This window comes from Citrus clementina, unplaced genomic scaffold (assembly GCF_000493195.1).
Source record: "Citrus clementina cultivar Clemenules unplaced genomic scaffold, Citrus_clementina_v1.0 scaffold_4, whole genome shotgun sequence".
Lineage (NCBI taxonomy): Eukaryota > Viridiplantae > Streptophyta > Magnoliopsida > Sapindales > Rutaceae > Citrus > Citrus x clementina.
In genome coordinates this window covers 22,551,469-22,569,179 of record NW_006262274.1, presented here as the reverse complement: position 1 = coordinate 22,569,179, position 17,711 = coordinate 22,551,469, and the positions used below count along the sequence as shown (strand labels likewise).

The following is a 17,711-nucleotide window of genomic DNA, read 5'->3' as shown; positions in this document are numbered from 1 at the left end:
TTTTCTATATTTTACAAAATCAAATGGGTAATCTACAAGTTCCACAGTGTATTCTTATGGATTGGAATATGGAATAAGATCAACAATAGTGTACAAAATTAACTAAATATACCTGATTCCATGTCCGGGTCCACAAAATATTCTCTTCATCTTGATAGCAGAGCTACCATTGACAATTGAGATGCAATCATCCCCTAAATACCAAATGCAGAATCACCATCAAACACAACCTGTCAATATGCTGCCCTACAATATCAATGTACATGCTACATTGCACATTTCATATGCAGAAAATCTCAGAAAGTATGCAGGTTTCCATGGTAGGCACAGCTTCAGCAATTGTTTGGATTTTCCCAATCATTTGGCTTTTATCGTCCCATTCTTGGTTTGAACTATAGAAACTGCAATAAGTTTAACAAAATAATGAAATCCATAAAAAGGATGAGGCATTTGAACCTGTTCCAATTTTGCAGTCTTGGAGAACAACGTTGGTGGACTCAGTAATGTGAATTCCATCTGTGTTTGGACTGTCTTCTGGAGCTGAGACTAGTACTTGATATACTCTCACAGATTCAGATCTGGAAATGACAAAATTCATCTGTTGGCTGTTCTGAATGGTAAGGCCTTTGACCTTTACAGCCGAGCTTGAATCTATAGTTAATGCCTGTAAAGAAACTCTATCTTAAATCTCAATAATGAGAATAATTAGGTAGTTTTAATCCAAAAATGCATTTTATGAATTTTTTTTTGGGATATGACTAATATAATTAAGGGAGGGAAGGTGCTCACTGTCGGTGCTCCTCTGCAAGGCTGTAAGCAAGCAAGAAGAGAAAAAAAAGATACGTGTCAATAGTATACTTCTCAAATTGAATTACATGGAATGGAAGAAATATGTGAATTTAGAATAATTACATTTGACTTGTTCTTTTTGCAAGACGATGCCCACCATTTACTGCCGGAGCCATCAATGACTCCTGACCCCTGGAAGAGGACCCCATTCAGCTTAGAAAAATCAAGCCAGATTCGTGCCAACTTCGGATCCCAATTATCAGGTTCAGCTGGTGCAACTATTGTTCCATCAATCTGAATGGTGATAACATTAGTAATTCTGACATTGATGATATAGAGTATTATCAACGTGAATATTTGTAGAGGAATAAATCATGAGAGCGACAAAACTATTACTAAAATTATCTAAATGCCGTTTATGGTTCCATATTGGTATCTATTGAAGATTACCTGAATGACTAACTTGTCAGCACATGGCCCCTTGAATCTTGTTGCACTAACTAAATAATGGCGTCCTGCAGGAACCAAGAAAACTGATTTTGGAGTAGAGCAGGCTGTGTTCCATGCATTCAGGAAAGCCTGATGATAACAACAGAACACAAGAAGAAGGAACAAGTTACGAAAAGTAGGAAGAAACAAATTACCAAAATCTAATCATGAAAAATAATTAGGAAAAGAACAAAAGTCATAATTTGATAGCGTCACGGTTAAAATCATCATGAGACCTGCTGGTTATGTGACACAACCATGATTTATATAAACCAAACTTTGATGTTCACATTAGTATATATTACATCATGTCATTGGTATTGTTCAAAACAACTGTTTTTTTCCTAAAACAAAAATTATTTAATAACATGAATGTACCTGGGTATCATCAGAAACTCCATCTCCAGCGGCTCCAAAGCTATCCACATTTACTAGAACCTTGCCACCTCGTTCACTTGTCCATGATGGCTCTTCAAAAAGTTCCACCTCATTCTCTTCTTCTACGTCCAGGTTTTCAAGCTCCCCAAGTAAGGCAATATTGTCATGTACCATTTTTCCTGCAACTGCATGAGCCACCATCAGCACACCGAAGAATGAAATAATCAAGAATTTATCCATATTTTGTCTGTTCTGGCTGTTCCACAAGATTGGTTAGATTTGTATAAATCCAGTGAAGAGATTGGGTTTTAATTTATAAGTGCGTATTAGTTTTGGAAATTAAGGGATTTGTGGCCTATATGGCTTGGCTTAAAAGTAGATGAAGGTGCTACATTTTCTACATGCCCACACTTGAAGCACAAGGGAAATTCTTTTTGAAGTTCTTTGCTTTACTCTTAAACCAGTGTACAAAATGTTAACCAGTCAATGTGTTCATGGATTCTGTCTTGGCTTGTGCTCTCTATAGCCCTCATATAAATGGATAATGAGTGTGTATGCAAAGGAAAATCTTTCTGGACAATCTGTGTTTTTATAAATTAGTTATTTACACATACCGAGTCCAACTATTTAGCAATGCATTAAACTTCCATAAGAAAAAAATAAGAAAAATAAAAAGGTCAAAGGATTAGTTAGACCAAATGATGCAGAAGAAAAACAGATCCCACTAGCTGCTTCCACTTTCCATGAATGCTAATGCTAAGGCTTAAAGAAAAAGAAATCTCTCAATTGTATATTGTAGAGTTGGTAACCTTCACAGATGGGGCTCAGCCAGTCAGCCTATCAAAGACCCAGCAGAAAAATCATATAGGTGGCTTCAGCATTTGCAGTCAATATCCTTGAATAGGTAAACGGAATAAAAATCCATTGCTAGTGGCAACTGTTTACTTCAATTAAACTATGACCAATGTCCCTTGTCAGCTTCCTTGCCAAAGCAGTCTCCCTAATTTGCATTGACACTTCAAATTCCCCTATTTCAGAGTAAAAGTTTGACACTTGCGAATAAACTGCAAAATCCACTGGCTCAAGCTCCATCAAAATATTTGCTACTCTTCTTCCAATGATTTCATTGCCATGAACCCTGCAACTTCGCAGCAATGAGCTCCACATCACACAATCACCCCCTCCTGGTGTCTGTTGCAGTAACTCTTCAGCCTTGTCCAGAATACCGGCACGGCCTAACATATCAATCATGCATGAATAATGCTGCCTGTCCGCATCAATGCCGTAAACAGATTTCATAGAATTAAATACCAGTTGTCCTTCTTTGACCATTCCCGAGTGATTGCACCCAGCAAGCACACACAGAAACGTCACTTTATCAGGTATCAGACCCCTCTGGATCATTACTTCCAGCATATCAAGAGCTTCTCTTCCCATTCCATTTCGAGAATAACCATTCATAATGGATGTGAAACAGACAACATTTGGAGAAGGAATTTTCTTGAAAACTTGGTGAGAGAGTTCAATATGACCACATCTTGAATATGCGTCCATTAAAGAACATGACACAGCAATATTAGATTCAAAACCTGACTTTATTGCACAACAGTGCAGCAGTCTGCAACTACCTACATTTGCTGAAGCAGACACTGATAATGCTTTCAGTGTTGTGGACAAGGTAACCTCATCAAGTCCAATTCCTTCATCAACCATGAAACCAAACATCTCCACTGCATCCTCAATGTTTCCAGAATGCAACAAAGATGTCATTAGTGAGTTACAACACTCCAATGATCTCCCAGGAACAGACTCAAATACAGCAACAGAACTCTCAATGACATTGCACTTCCCATACATATCAGTCAAAGCAGATTGAACATGGACACTCCCATGATCAAAACCCAGTTTTGTAACATAACCGTGAATCTGTTTCCCGAAATATACATTGCCGGTCCTACTAGCAAAATTCAAGAACTCCACAAATGAACGTATCGATGGCCTCTTTCTGCAAAGCTGCATCCTAAAAAACAATTCAAGAGCATCAAATATTAAATCATAATCAGCATAAATTGAAACAATCGAATTCCACGAAATAACATCATCCACCGGAATGAAATCAAATGATTTCTTCGCATCAATTAAACTCCCACAAGCAGAATAAAAATCCACTAAAGCATTCGCCACAAATATATTCACATCCACCCATCCAAGCTTAATCACGTGAGAATGCAACTGCTTCCCTTCATCAAGTAACATCCCAATACTGCACCCACGAACCATATAACAAAAGCTAAGCCCATTGGGCTCCACGCCTTCAGCTTTCATTTTATTATACATTCGCAACACTTCATCTGGTCGGCTCAGTTCGCAAAACGCTCGTAACATCAAATTCCATGTTGCCAAGTTTCTCTCAGGCAATTCGTCAAACAAGTCCAAAGCTCGAACACTGGGTCCCATTCGCATATACAAATCAACGAGTGGGCTTCCTATATACAAATTCAGTCCAAACCCTAGTGAAAGAACCCTACAATGAATCTGAATTCCTTCTGTATAAAACCCAGCATTGCTACAAACACTTAAAACAGAAGAAAACGTCGACGCACTTTCTTTGATCCCATGGGAAACCATTTCATCGTAAAGATAAAGAGCCTGTTTTGGGTGTCCGAATTTCCCGTAACCCGATATTAGCAAGTTGTATGTTACCACGTCACGAGCTGGCATTTCATCGAACAGTTTTTTAGCAGAGTTTAAATGCCCAGACTTTACGAAATCATCGATTGTACGGTTACTGGAGTATATATTCAGCTGAGGATTGGGTTGACAGTATGAATCTAGTAGCAGAGAGGAGCTTAGCGGAACTATTGACGTGCACGTTGGTGCCAAGGTTGTTATGGTACGGACACGAGGCAATAATTTAGTGCTTAACATTAAGCTCTTAAAGCACAAATGAAGGAATACTCTATATGTCCGTCTTGGGAGCTTGTGAAAATGTTTTCAAATCAGCTCATAATCATATTAACACTATTAAATAGCTCATTACAGAGTACACTCTGTATATATTATTTTTTTTTCCATTCTTTTTCTTCAAGGCAACTCCGAGCTGGTCGGCCAAAACAAACAAAATCACACCAGCACCTCATAATATTCTACAAAACGAAAAACAGAACAAGGTCATGAAAAATAAATGAACAAACTGAAAACAATCAACATCCTCCCCCCATTTAACTATCTCCATATAAACAAGACGTTTAGTCCCATGGCAAAGATAACTACTCCGTGAGTGCTCATCTCTCTAACAAGAAGTCAGTCCTAGGCAGGTGGACGTAAAGCAAATTATTATTTCATAATCATATTGATACAGTTGTTTCATTACACACCAACAACACAAGAGAAAACAGATGGAAATTCAAATAATCATTTATTCAACATGTTGATGCAACGGCCTCAAAGAGTGTGGCTACGAATTGCATTTGAGTGTCTTCATCAATTGTTGAGAAGAGAGGAACATGGACAAACAGAGACTTGTGACCCTTCTGCTCTGCAAACCGAAGTGAGTGGTAATAGACATAATTGCAAACGAAACGGCCTGCATCGTCAGATATAACTACATCAAAGCCCTTCTTCTTCAAGAACTTCAGGATTGCTTCAGTGGATAGAGATGTCTTCAAGAAACAGAAGATGAAAATGTTAAACAAACGAGGAGAGTTGCCAGAGAAAGAACAGAGAATTCAAAATGTCACATACTTATGTCTAATGGTAAGTGATAAGGTTATTGATGCTATAAATCCCAAAAAAAAAATTAAAAAAGAAAACTCCTAATCTCATACATGGAAATTGGAGAGGAGGAGAGTGGAGGAAGGGTGCTCTCAGATTACCTGTCTTGATCGGGAAATTCCTCCATCCTCAAGGACTACTGGAATTTGCTGGAAAAAGCAAAAGAAAATTCAGTGTAAAAAACTATGAAAGGCAATTTTATATTCAAGTTCCAGAAGTGTTTTACATTTTTTCATGTTAAGGGATTTACTTCACATTAGGAATATATGAAGGGTATAAAAACATACATATATTCTGGATTCAGAAGGCTACTGTATAAGTTATAGCCTCCATTTTCCACAGAGGGAATGGAGTAATTGAAATGGCTCCTTTGCAAACAATGTAATCCAGGAAGGAAAAAAGGTTAAGGATCTTGGCCAAAAGAGTTTAAGAGAATTGCTATTTTGATGGAAGACAAAGCAAATTTACCTGAGGTTGCCATCCCAGTTGGTCTGGACAAAGGAACGTGGCTTCATTCACTGCTTGCCGCTCTAAGGCAAACTTTGATGACCCACTATTTACCCCCAAATGAATCTGAAAAAGCAACAAAATTTAAGTCTTCTTAGACACACTATTTAATCCAAAACTGAAAAGGTGAATTCGTGGACTGACATTTTTGTGATCGGCAATTTTATTACATATATGAATTCAATGCAATTGATCTAGAGCACGTTGTTGCGCACCTCACATTGGGGAGCTAGCCTGTGGGGCCCAGCGCCTCCCAATAAGAGTGAAATGCTTTAAAGCCAAGTCCCAGAGGATACAAGCAGCCAATATACCAAAAACATAAAGTAGACAGACAACAGCAACAGTTGAAGGTCGACTATAGTGAAAAATAGAGAATGAAAAGGAGCAAGCAGTAATAACAAAGCAAATGCAAAGAAGGAGGGGGTAAAAAAAAGAAGTGAAGCAATGATTGACTAAAAACAACTAGAAATTTAAGAGATACGACTACCCTTATATTTAGACTATGCACAAAGCATCTACTAATATAATTTTTAAAAGTTCGCCGGGCTTTTCTATGTTCAATTTGCACGAAATTTTCTGGTCAGCCTCAAAACTGAGCGATAGTGAGGCATCCTGAGAAGTCTCATGGATTCTTATTTCCTTTTGAATTAGGCTTCAACAGCCGTGTTGTAGAGTTGGTGTCCCAATTCACAGGCCTAAACATGGCTGCTCTTAGTAAACTAATTAACCATTCAAAAGAAAAAAAAGTGTGAGAATTTCCTCTCCTATATTACATATAAATTCCAAAATATTAGCAATTTTTAAAACTAAATGAAGTTGCAGAACAAAGCTAACCCAGATGACTTGTTCATTGTTTGTATTTGTTTGAGATATGCTCGATTCCAAGGTCTTCAAAAGTGTGGGAAGTGCACCATCTCCAGCTGCCTCCAGAACAGTGCAACTGCCTAAAGTAACACCAGCTGGCAGCCCTCTTCTTTCAACATAAGCCTTTAGATTGTTAACTACAGTCTCTGTAGGGTTTTCAGCAATCCCTTGAAACTTCTTAAATCCATTTATATGTATGGTTACAGCCTTTGGCCCTTCAGATCCCATCTCCTTACTTTGCAGAAGGATGCAGTTCCCAATTTTCAAGGTGACACTGCTGGTAGATCTTCCCTATGCAATGCACTGAACCCCAACCTTCTGAAAACAACAAAATAAAGCAAGAAAGAACTATTACTATGTTTCCTGTACAACACACAGAAGCAGCCATTCTCCAGGTACAAGTTTGTCAAGACTGCTGAATACAAAACTTTGAGAACTAACCCTCAGATAAAGAACAAAACTAAAAACTAGTCCCTAGCTTAGAAGGATGATTAAAAGAAACAGTCTCATAAAATTTTTTGTTTTTTTTGCACAATGCAGTGACCCTGTAAACCCTCACCCCAAGTGCAGGCGTGCGCACACACACAAAAAAAACCAAAAAAAAATAAAAATAATAATAAGGGAAGAATTCCATGACAATTGACATGCAAGAGGAAGAAAGAGCAGCTAACAGAGATTCTATTCAAACAGAGGGGAGTGAATTTGACAATGATCCCTCAAAGAGATGGTGGCATTATTTACCCAGTTAGATAGAGTACCTTCTTCAAATTAGCAACACCATAAAAATCTTTTCTAAAGGTCAAAGCTCAACACACTACTAGATTATGTAACACCATAGCTATTCTTTAGCTGAACTAGCCTTAAGAAAAATAGAATCTGTCGTATGGTTGGATGAATTTCCAGCTGATGTGTTGTATCTGTTCTCTTGCTAATTCAATGAAAGGTTTACTTTCTTTTAAAAAAAAGGGAAGAAGAAGAAGCAAAATTCCCTGCCTCACCAGTAATCACCACATTTTGAAGTCAAAAGATCTTTTTTCTCCCTCACTACCCTTCCTAAGGGCACCTTTTATTCTATCTAGAAGTCAAACAGAGGCTATCATCAAGAATTTAAAGGAAAACGTAAGCATGAAATAGAAACTCCATTTGTTTCAATTTTAATATTCCTCAATCAATCATTACATGAACCATAAAACCAAGTTATTCAATAAGTTTGATTCTTTTAGCAGAAAAAAAAAAAGCTGAATCTTCATCAAAATCAAAAAGAAAAAGAAAAAGAAAGAATTTTGCATCTTTTAAATAGATTCTGACTATTTTAATTGTTTAGTCTTTACTTGGAATTGAAAGCAATTAGGATTGGATTGGATAAGTACCTGGGAATTCCGCCGGCTATGGTGCGGCAGCAAGTGCAAGAGGGAAAGTTTCCTTTCCGTCTCTCTTATTGGATATTACAAGGAAGCGTTAACGAAACGCCTTCCCGCATTTATTTAGCACGAAAACCACCACGGTTTTGTCTTATTCGGCTTCTCAATTAGATAACGCCCGCCGCCAATCTGGCAGCGGTGAGATTCCTCATTATCTGATTGACCAGTACTCTGCTGACTCCGAAACGTGGCATTAAATTATTTGCTGTGCTTTAATTTTGCTGAAAGTCAAATACCAAATTATGTATTGGGTTTTTTTAATCAAACCCCCCATTTGTTTTACGCGATATTAACTTTAAAATTAGAAATTATATATATATATATTACTATTTCGTGAAAAGATAAAAAATAAAAGTTTGTGATCTATCATGGTGATGGTTTGAGCAACCAGTTTTACAGTGTGAAAAGGGGGAGAAAAAAAAAAAAAAAAGGCGCCAAAATCTTACAAGTTAGCATTCCTACTGGCCGCAGTGAATACTGTTTTATTATAATTTGTAACGGAGAACAACGGCTACATTTCATTGCTAGGGTTTGGAAGCAGAGCATGCCTCGATACAAAGACGAGCCCCCTGGAGTTCGCGTATACACCGTCTGCGACGAATCTAGGTCTTCATCTTGCTCTCAAAGAACCAAGATCAGTTTCGATGATTTCTTTGTTTGAATTCACTCTTAGTTTTTATTACTTCAGGTACTTGATTGTTAGGAACGTTCCGTCTTTAGGTTGCGGCGATGATTTGTTGAAATTGTTCGCTACTTATGGAGACATCGAAGAGTAAGTAAGCTTGTAACCTATCTTTTGTCTCTTTATTTTTGTGTACAATTGCGACAACTTTTTAGGTTAGGTTAACTAATTATTATTATTATTTTAGGTGTAAACCAATGGATGCAGAAGACTGTGATCCATTTACTGATGTTTATTTTATCAAATTTCGCCTGTTCAGCAATGCCAGGTGAATTTATTATTAATTTGATTCTGATCTTTTATAATTTATGTTGTAGGTTCATTAATCCGTGTTTCTGATTTTGAATATTCATGTTTGCCTTGAGAAACTGGGTAGATTTGCGAAACGAAAGTTGGACGAGTTTGTTTTCCTTGGCAATAGACTGAAGGTTTCATATGCTTCTCAGTTTGAGAGTCTTGCTGATACCAAAGATAAGTTGGAAACTAGAAGAAAGGAAGTTCTAGCCAGATTGAATTGTGAGCACTTTTCTTTTTTCTTTTTACTTGCTATTATGTGTGAGGCATGTGATGGGAATATTTGTGTTAAAATTAATTGCTTGTGCTGATTTGTAGCTCACGTTTTATAATTTATTTATGTCAGCTGGAAGATCAAAAGTGCCTAACATTCATAGTTCAGTTGATTTAGGCGAACCTTCATTGGTCACAGCTCCCTTGCAACCTAACCTGGTATCTGAGCAGATCACTTCTTGGCAAAGGTTGTTCAAATTTATTTTTATTTTTTTTCATTTTAATAAAGCCATATAAATTTATTGTTGAGATAGTACATCTGATTGTCTTTCCTCTCTGTAGGGCCTTCAGTGAATCACAACGCATTTCTCATGTTAACGAGTCTCCCATCACAAGGGTTTCCTCTGACAAGGCATGTTACTAATCTTTTTTCCTTTCCTTGCCATACCTTTTTGAAAGCAGAATCAGTGTGCAATACAACCAATAGCTTCTGTATCTTTCATAAGTTGACGTAGCAATTACTCATGGTCGCACTTAGGAACTTGGGGTTGTGATTTTGGTAATTGCCAGCATAAGCCTGAACTTAAAAATTCAGTGCACAATTCAGTTCCACTTTACTGTTGCTAAACCTAAGTGGGTTGACTTGGGTCAAATTGTTAAGCTCACCATCAGGTGCATGGTTGCTATTCTTGAGTACCTTATATGCAATGTCATTTTTTTTTTATTTTGGGATCTCAGTATTGTGTCTTAGTCACCATTGTTCCCTTAAGAATATTGTGAAGAACTACAATTGAAATGTCTATCCAATGAAAGCATAAGAGAAGCAGCATACTGATCTTCAATCAGGGCGGGTTAATTGTACTCTCTAATGCTTAATCCCTGCTAAATTCCACCTAATTTTAGATTGATATTTTCAGGCATTTGTTAGACAATAAAAAATTATTCCTCCATTTAGGGTTTCTCACCTTTAAGTTAAATGTTTTGCTCAATGTTCATGTCTTCTAGAAACATAGTCACTTGGATCATTTGTGGGTATTTATTAGGCACAGTATAGTTTTAATATTACTTGACATGTTCTTGTTAAATATCTGAACTTTATCGTGCAAAGTGGTGGAAGACTGGAAGTTGATAGATGGCTGATTGCCCTGGACTAACAATTTTGTATTCTACTGTAATTCCATCCCAGGATTATTTTGCATCTCAATCAATGAATCAGACAGTTCGATTGGTCAGGGAGAAGCTCAATAAGGTGATAAGCCTTTGTGGCTTCATTTTCCTTCCTAGAAATTAGCTACTGTTCTATAAAATTTATTCTCTATCTTCTCTCTTCTTCTTTTAGATTGAATCTAGTACTGAGCATCTACAAGCTAGACCAGCATCAAAGAAACCAAGAATTGACAATAGAAGAAGAATCTAATAAATTTTGGGGAATGGAGAAACTCAGCTGGATGCACCAATTGGGTTTTTCAGTTTCACCTTTTGTAACAATCATTATGTTGCTCCTCCTTCTGGTCAATGGCACATCACTTCGCCTGGCGCCTGTAAACTGTGGCCATCAGATCTTAATTTTTGGTGACCACAGATTTTTATTCTTTTAATTTTTTTCCTTTTTCTTTTTAGTGTTGAATCCATGTGAAAATTTCATGCTTATTGTCCTTTGTTGAAACAATGTCCAACAATGTGTAGCATGTAACCTTGATCAATATAAATCTTATTCTTTTATTCGTATTTGGAAAAGGACCCTGAATGCATCAACAAAGTTTGATCAATATAAAGTTTGCTTGTTTTTCTGAATTTGAATGGCGGTTTGGTTAATGGCTAACAAGACATAGAGTAAACTAGTCGCCACTGCAGGAAGTGTTAAGACTTGAGTGTGAGTTTACACACACAAAAGCAACTAAATTGCACAACGAAAATGAGCACTTCTTATATCCGTCAGATGGAAAGAGTAGGACGGAATGGTGCCTAAGCAAACATTTAAGCAAAGCCCAAAATCTTACCTTCTGACAATATGCAAAATCAAAGCTAAAGTGTGATGGCATACACCAAAGAAAATTGTGCAATTCCATCTTTTTGGCAATGGTTGATTACTGAACATAAAATTCAAGATTTCAACAAAGAAAACCCCAACTATCACACAGGAAGGGCGTAGGTAACTTTTCATTTTTGGATAATTTGCTTCACAGTTTAGGACAGGTGCACCAGGACACTAGCATTTTTCACAAACTGGCATACTGGACAAACGGCAACTAACACATCACAATCTTTACATAAACACAGATGCCTACAGGGCATCAACAAGACAGAGGCCTCCTTTGCCTTGCATGCTCTGCAGATCATCTGATGATTCCGGGAGATGGATTTTCCAGGCCCACTTGGAACGGTCAGATAGTTGTTAGTGTTGATGTATGAGGCAGCATCGTCAACTTCACTGTCTCCAAATCCTTCCTTCCCTTGGTCAGCACCCTGTGAAATTGCCTGCTGCAGGTTGCTCTTAAGTAAATTAACAACAGACTCATTGTACTTAGCCCTGTAGTGCCAATTCTGAGCTTCAGCAGCCATTTGCTTTATTCTCTCAATCAGTTCCCTGTTCTTCCGGTTCATGTTTTCTATCTCCATGTCCTTCTCCTGCAGTTTTTTGGCGAGACCTTTTTCAATAGCTGAAAGGAATGAAGCCATGTGTCTCTGCTTCATGTCCTGAACCCCCTTTGCCAAGTATTCTTCCTGTTCAAAAAGAGTAATAAAGATGAAGATGAATTTGAACACTCTAACGATACCAATATGTCATTACAATAAACAAATATGCAATTAGATGATCACTGAGTTCAACATCCTATGGTGTATGGAAATGGAGAAGATTCTACCAGTCCTAGTCATCTCAGGAATCCTGGAATCCTAGGTTTCAGATGATGCATAATCAAGCATCAGATCATTTGATACATACCAAGAAAAAATGTACAGAGAACAAATTTGATATAGACGTAAAGCAATGGCATGTCCTGGAAAAGCAACTGTAGCTAAGCTTAGAGACCATAGGTACCTGAACTTTGATATATTGATCAAATTCTTCTTTCTGCCGATCAAGCTCAGTCCTAACATTATCAGCAAGGGACAAGATGATTGGTGGTGCTGCAGTCATACTTCCACTTGCAGAAGTTACAGATGAGTTGCGTTCATCATCATCATAGGATAGCCTTAACCCTGTAGATACAGGATTGGGATTCAGAATGCTTGCTGAGCGATCGGCTTCATCTTGACAGATGTTTGAATTCAAAGAGATCTGCAGCTTTTGCTGCCTTGAGAAATCTTCTGTTTCCCTGCCACGTTTGTTGGGCCGAAGCATAGGATGGATATGCTCATTCCCAAAATAATTGACAGGATCAATGCTACACCCAGCCGGTACTGAAACAAGGATTGGACATTACAATCAGTCCAAAACAACTAAACGTCCAACTCTCCGAGAGATTTAATTTTCGCAATTCATTTTCTTTTTGCAAGTAAAACAGCTTTCAAAGGAAGAAAAGGAATGGGGCAAAGTACTCAATAGAAAAATATAAAGGAAAATAATGAAGCAAACAAATGGTAAAAATGAATATGTTAATTGAATGAGAAATGGGCTTACAGTTTCCAAACAACTGCAGCTGATTTGATGCATTAGTCTGATACTGAAAACTATTCTCATCCAGGAAAACCGGAACAACAGGATTGCCATTATTGCCTCCCAACATTTTACAATGATAGGGCTAATTACGCTAAATATACAGCAGTTAGAAAAGTCGCTATATTCACCTGCATAAAAATTGAAGGTGTAAGTTACAGCAGGATCAGGGAAACTTCTGGGGAATGCCTGTGCTAGCGAAATTCAAGGTAAAAGATGACAAGTTTTAGTTTTTTGGTTAACATGAAAGACATCTAGCTATGACATTAGAAGTTTATGAAAACACATATTTATGGAACTCTGCTCCCATAGGAAACTTAGTTCATATAACTGGAAAACAATAACTCACTTCTCATTAAAACGCAAACAACTTTCTACAAAAATCTTAGAAGGATTATTAATAAGTTTCAGTATTTCAGAAGCAGAAAACATAGGATACAAGATTCATAATAAGGTGAGGGCAGGCAATTTGAATACCAGTTTAGAATATTCTTGCAGTATGCGCACGATGTAACCGACAAAATATGGCATAAGCTTATGAATCAAAGCATTTAGTTATTAGCACGTGTCAACAAAATGAGGATGGACTACATTCTAATTGCAGCATAAACTCCCATCGATTCTCAATGAATTAAACACAATTTAACTTCCATGTTATTCACAATATATTCATACAAAACATCACATGATAAATCAATCAATTCTGGGAAGCACATGAATGCACACAAGCCCGTATTTAGTTAAGAATTTTCGGCCTTTAAAGACCACTCCAAAGATGGTAGCAGAACATCAAAAATTATCATCAGTACGTTACAACTTTTAGAGCATTTAGGTAAACTGAAACAAAAGGAGAAAGTGACATAAATCTATTTAGATCATTAAAACCCACATACGGGACTGCCAAACAGATAGATATTTAGTATAAATAGTAAATGCAAACCATGCAAGGCAGAAAAAATACAAATAATAATAAATGTTTTGGAAACTTGAAAAGAGAAAGGTGATTATAATCAAAAGTAACATTCAACCTGGAGATTAAGAAACATAAGCATCTGAAAACCCAGATACCCAACTTAAGATGTTGGTGCAGGGGAAATGAACAGGGATACATGGATTGCAACCAAGAATTTATTTTTCTAATTTTTTTATACAAACAATTATGGTCGTCATCACATCAAGATGATAAGAGATTATCAAGAATCCAAAAAAAAAAAAAAAATTCATATTTGACCAATTATAAAGAAAAAACCGAGATAGTAGAAAGCAAAAAGAATCACTAAAAGCTAATAGATCAAGAGCAGAGATTAACCCGCATCATGAAGACAAGCATCAAATAAGAACATAAAAGAACAGCCTTCTACCTGTGCAAGACGCAGACTATTTGATCACTTCAAGAAAACAACCACTGCCCAAGATCCTGCAGTATCATCAAAAACAAAAACAAGATGAAACCCAGAAAAAAAAATCTTTTTTGATAATCTAAACAGAACAAAAATCCACAAACAAAACAAAAGAGAAAACCCGGTTGAGAACAAACACCTGAAAATGCAATCAGAAAGAGCAAGCGATCATCTAGGATCTAAAAGTCATACGAAAATGAAGCGGAAGAGGATGAATCGTAACGTAAATGAATCTTTAAATGAGTGAGAGGAGAGGGAAAAAAAAAAAAAAAAAAAAAAGAGGAGACAGAGAGAAGGTGCTGTGGGAGCGGGGGTAAATTATTGAAAGGAAATGAATGAATGAATCGGTGGTGGTGGTGATACTGCGGACAGACACTTAAGTTGGGGTTACGCAAACTGGTGTGGTTTCTTTTTGTTTTTGTTTGCTTTTGGTTAATGGTTGTATTATCTATTAATGAATTAATTTATTTGTTTGTTGATAAATTCCAGTTTAAGAACAACCGAACAGCACCAAGTGAGTGTTATTGTGTTAAATGTGAAAGTGAAATTGCTTGCGGTGCAGCGGGTTGGATTTTGTAACGTGTAAAACGTCTGGTTTAAGTTTAACAGTGTGGGAGTGGAGCCCACAATTGGAGTCGAAAAAACGAGCGGTTTTTGTTTTGGTTTCTCGATTTCTGCTTAAATAACTGTTGTTTCATGTAACCTGCACTCCTTCACCATCCGTTACCAACATTCTCGATTTTCTTTTTGTTTTTTACTCTCGAAAATTTATTACGCTTAATTTACCTCCTTTATCTTCCCTGTCTTATTTATTATTTAACGGCAAATTTTAGCAACTTTTTTTTTTGGAAAAAAAAAAAAACTAAATTATCACCTAATTAAAAAAAAAGACTAAATTATTAACAATCATGTGAAGCAATAAAAAAACTTTTATCATAATATATAGTCCCGTTCAGCATAAATTCTTCTAATGACAAACAGTCCCCGTCTGCCGTCTCAACCGGCTTTACTCTTGTAAGCATTCCCAATTTCCTAGTTTTTAAGCTCACTAAAGTAAGCGGAATGTTGGGCCGTTAGACCGGACAAATGAACTTTGAATGACACCATAAAATGAGTTTCGCTAACCTACTAAGCAGGTCAAAAAAGTCCACCAAAAGGTTATGTATGCCCCCCCAAAAAAAAAAGAATACTAATGCATTTAATCTGTGAAACCCGAATTACTAAGTCAAACAAACATTAAGCGAGAGGATATAAAGATCAAACCGAATCAACCCAATCAATTTTGAGAAAATTTCTCAATTGATCTTTACACTAAAAAAGAATTATGAATTCAATTCAACTGATCGGTTGCTTTTTTTTTTTTTTTTTAATCTCTTGTGAGTTTTGATATATATATATATATATTTTTTCAATCACGCCGTGGACGCTTCCTAAACTTAAAACGGTTGAAATAAACCAGCAACAAATGATGACCCAAAAAAAAAAAAACAAAATTAGAATGACTAAACCAAGAATCATATGCAATAATACGAATGAGCAGAGATGCCGTGGTGGTCGGTACGAGGCCCATTCAACAAGAATTTAATATAAAAGCGGGAAAAGAGAGAGTGCGCGGTTGGCTGACTGCTTCCTCTTCCCCATTCGTGGGTCCCACTGGGCCCCGCGCCCTCAGTCTTGTAGTTGGCGGGTAAATTTTGGCGGGTGAGCAAAACGACGAGGCATTGATGGTCCCTTGCTTCACGGAATCAGCTAACCACCATCCAAAACCAAAAACTCAACTCAAATGATGCTGCTGCTGCTGCTTGCATTTATAATTAATAAATATAAACAAATTTTATTAAAACCAACCTTGTGTTCCTTGTTGTATGGTTCATGATTATCAAGATCGCGTCGGATTCTCTGGAAATCACACGGTGGGAGTGAAGACTGCAGTGACGTGCCAGATTCTATGATATATGATCAATGTATGTACATTGCACGCTGGCTGAATCAATCATCGTGTCGTGTCATATCAATTGCGGAATTTTCAAGTTTTGTTACTAGTCTTTTTTTTTTTTTCTTTTTTTTCTTGTAATTGAATGGTGTGGAGTCAGAAGCAAGCTTCAAAAACATATCGAAGTTCAATGAAAGCGGAATGAATGGTTGCGATCGTGGAAGATTGCAATTTGATAATTAATTGTATTTTTATTTTCAAGGACCCCACGTCCCAATATTTTGATAAAATTATTTCTATCCGTATTTACAATTTTTATTTTTTTCATCGCCAAGCCAATATTGTATGGTTTCCTATTGTAGCTTTGAAGATTCCCTCATAATGTTGAACGTTTTTGACAGAAAAAGAAGCACCCACAATGCAAATTCTATAACGCGGTTAAAATTACGATATCACAAGTATAATAAATATAAATTTTATAAATTATACATAAAATTAGTAAATAAAAGATAAAACAAATAAATTTATATAAAATTTTAATTATTAAAACAATTAGCAGCGTTTCTATAAAATTATAGTGAAAAATAGTTTATTCATTTACCTTAAGTAACTAAAACTAAATGAGTAATAATATAGTTACAAACTTTTGTATAAATTTATTCTGTATAAATTAATGTAGCATGATAAAATTGGTTGAATTAAATATTTCTTGACCCACATGATCTATTTTTATTATTTTGTATTTTCATTCAACAAATGAATTAATGTCAAATCAATTTATACAAGATAAGTTTGTACAAGAGTTTGTGACTGTATCATCACTCTATTCTTATATTACTAAACACATATATGATATATCAATTAAATTAGATCTAATTTTGTGTCTTTTGCATATTTTGTGTAGTTTTAAATTTTGCTCCTTACTTGTACTCAAAGACTATTTTAGGTTGTTGTTGAGGAAGTGTAGAAGAATATATAATCATCATTAAAAGAATAGGTTTTTAAAATTCAAATTTGAAAATATATTCTATCATTAATAAAACATTATGCATATTATATAAATCCAAAACTATTATTATTCAATTTAAATACAAAATCAATAAATATATATGGTAATCAATATTATAATGAGTTTTTATTTTCAATTTGCATTCTTTTATTTTTTTCAATAACTCTTGCATCAATTTACTTATTTTACCTTTCATTAACAAATTTTAGGTGCAATCTATAAAATTTATATTTTATTTTACACTTGATGTTGATTTTTATAAGTTTTTATTTTGCTTAATAGTAAGAAACCAATTTGCCA

At 36.0% G+C, this 17,711-nt stretch overlaps 5 protein-coding genes across 14 annotated transcripts in view; 1 reads left to right on the top strand and 4 right to left on the bottom strand.

Annotated features, from left to right (window-relative positions):
- The window catches only part of LOC18044447 (probable polygalacturonase At1g80170), a 3,574-nt gene extending 1,355 nt beyond the window's left edge, over positions 1-2,219 (bottom strand). The window contains exons 1-6 of the mRNA XM_024186318.1: positions 1,657-2,219; positions 1,240-1,368; positions 913-1,083; positions 790-810; positions 457-664; positions 104-194 (exon numbers count right to left, since the gene is read on the bottom strand). Coding sequence (XP_024042086.1) covers positions 104-194; positions 457-664; positions 790-810; positions 913-1,083; positions 1,240-1,368; positions 1,657-1,896 — 860 coding nt within the window. The 5' untranslated portion in view covers positions 1,897-2,219. The remainder of the gene's footprint in view (positions 1-103; positions 195-456; positions 665-789; positions 811-912; positions 1,084-1,239; positions 1,369-1,656) is intronic.
- Positions 2,220-2,337: 118 nt separating this feature from the next.
- Positions 2,338-4,867, bottom strand: LOC112098932 (pentatricopeptide repeat-containing protein At4g33990). Its single transcript, XM_024185662.1, has one exon. The coding sequence runs from the start codon at positions 4,582-4,584 to the stop codon at positions 2,584-2,586; it is 2,001 nt and encodes a 666-aa protein (XP_024041430.1). The 5' UTR covers positions 4,585-4,867; the 3' UTR covers positions 2,338-2,583.
- Positions 4,868-4,974: 107 nt separating this feature from the next.
- Positions 4,975-8,342, bottom strand: LOC18044446 (pyrrolidone-carboxylate peptidase). 4 transcript variants are annotated; one of them, XM_006438273.2, is made up of 5 exons: positions 8,172-8,324; positions 6,772-7,119; positions 5,899-6,003; positions 5,532-5,579; positions 4,975-5,318 (listed from the first exon to the last, which is right to left on the bottom strand). In XM_006438273.2, the coding sequence occupies exons 2-5, from the start codon at positions 7,027-7,029 to the stop codon at positions 5,079-5,081; spliced, it is 651 nt and encodes a 216-aa protein (XP_006438336.1). In that variant the 5' UTR covers positions 7,030-7,119; positions 8,172-8,324; the 3' UTR covers positions 4,975-5,078. The 4 variants fall into 4 exon arrangements, with proteins under 4 accessions (XP_006438336.1, XP_006438338.1, XP_024041437.1 ...); XM_006438275.2 differs by having other exon boundaries at positions 6,772-7,116; XM_024185669.1 differs by having other exon boundaries at positions 5,226-5,318; positions 5,484-5,579; positions 8,172-8,333.
- Positions 8,343-8,537: 195 nt separating this feature from the next.
- Positions 8,538-11,139, top strand: LOC18044445 (RNA-binding protein 48). 4 transcript variants are annotated; one of them, XM_006438272.2, is made up of 8 exons: positions 8,538-8,828; positions 8,911-8,994; positions 9,092-9,172; positions 9,281-9,420; positions 9,545-9,659; positions 9,754-9,823; positions 10,598-10,660; positions 10,751-11,139. In XM_006438272.2, the coding sequence occupies exons 1-8, from the start codon at positions 8,767-8,769 to the stop codon at positions 10,826-10,828; spliced, it is 693 nt and encodes a 230-aa protein (XP_006438335.1). In that variant the 5' UTR covers positions 8,538-8,766; the 3' UTR covers positions 10,829-11,139. The 4 variants fall into 4 exon arrangements, with proteins under 4 accessions (XP_006438335.1, XP_024041434.1, XP_024041435.1 ...); XM_024185666.1 differs by having other exon boundaries at positions 8,911-8,998; XM_024185667.1 differs by having other exon boundaries at positions 8,755-8,828; positions 8,943-8,998.
- A 279-nt stretch (positions 11,140-11,418) lies between these two features.
- On the bottom strand, positions 11,419-15,013 carry LOC18044444 (E3 ubiquitin-protein ligase BOI). 4 transcript variants are annotated; one of them, XM_006438271.2, is made up of 5 exons: positions 14,609-15,013; positions 14,431-14,486; positions 13,034-13,200; positions 12,452-12,813; positions 11,419-12,135 (listed from the first exon to the last, which is right to left on the bottom strand). In XM_006438271.2, the coding sequence occupies exons 3-5, from the start codon at positions 13,137-13,139 to the stop codon at positions 11,599-11,601; spliced, it is 1,005 nt and encodes a 334-aa protein (XP_006438334.1). In that variant the 5' UTR covers positions 13,140-13,200; positions 14,431-14,486; positions 14,609-15,013; the 3' UTR covers positions 11,419-11,598. The 4 variants fall into 4 exon arrangements, with proteins under 4 accessions (XP_006438334.1, XP_024041432.1, XP_024041433.1 ...); XM_024185664.1 differs by lacking the exon at positions 13,034-13,200 and adding an exon at positions 13,201-13,263 and having other exon boundaries at positions 11,423-12,135; positions 14,609-15,012; XM_024185665.1 differs by lacking the exon at positions 13,034-13,200 and adding an exon at positions 13,201-13,258 and having other exon boundaries at positions 11,423-12,135; positions 14,609-15,012.
- Positions 15,014-17,711: the final 2,698 nt, after the last annotated feature.

What these genes read in the sequence shown, in the direction of transcription:
- LOC112098932 (XM_024185662.1), bottom strand. Translation starts at nt 4,584, where the DNA reads ATGTTAAGCACTAAATTATTGCCTCGTGTCCGTACCATAACAACCTTG.
- LOC18044446 (XM_006438273.2), bottom strand. Translation starts at nt 7,029, where the DNA reads ATGGGATCTGAAGGGCCAAAGGCTGTAACCATACATATAAATGGATTT. An exon ending in AACTGGGATGGCAACCTCAG is followed by an intron (nt 5,580 to 5,898) that starts GTAAATTTGCTT and finishes TGCTTTTTCCAG; the next exon opens with CAAATTCCAGTAGTCCTTGA. An exon ending in GAATTTCCCGATCAAGACAG is followed by an intron (nt 5,319 to 5,531) that starts GTAATCTGAGAG and finishes TGTTTCTTGAAG; the next exon opens with ACATCTCTATCCACTGAAGC.
- LOC18044445 (XM_006438272.2), top strand. Translation starts at nt 8,767, where the DNA reads ATGCCTCGATACAAAGACGAGCCCCCTGGAGTTCGCGTATACACCGTC. An exon ending in ACCGTCTGCGACGAATCTAG is followed by an intron (nt 8,829 to 8,910) that starts GTCTTCATCTTG and finishes TTATTACTTCAG; the next exon opens with GTACTTGATTGTTAGGAACG. An exon ending in ACTTATGGAGACATCGAAGA is followed by an intron (nt 8,995 to 9,091) that starts GTAAGTAAGCTT and finishes TTATTATTTTAG; the next exon opens with GTGTAAACCAATGGATGCAG.
- LOC18044444 (XM_006438271.2), bottom strand. Translation starts at nt 13,139, where the DNA reads ATGTTGGGAGGCAATAATGGCAATCCTGTTGTTCCGGTTTTCCTGGAT. An exon ending in GCTGCAGTTGTTTGGAAACT is followed by an intron (nt 12,814 to 13,033) that starts GTAAGCCCATTT and finishes TCCTTGTTTCAG; the next exon opens with TACCGGCTGGGTGTAGCATT. An exon ending in ATCAATATATCAAAGTTCAG is followed by an intron (nt 12,136 to 12,451) that starts GTACCTATGGTC and finishes CTTTTTGAACAG; the next exon opens with GAAGAATACTTGGCAAAGGG.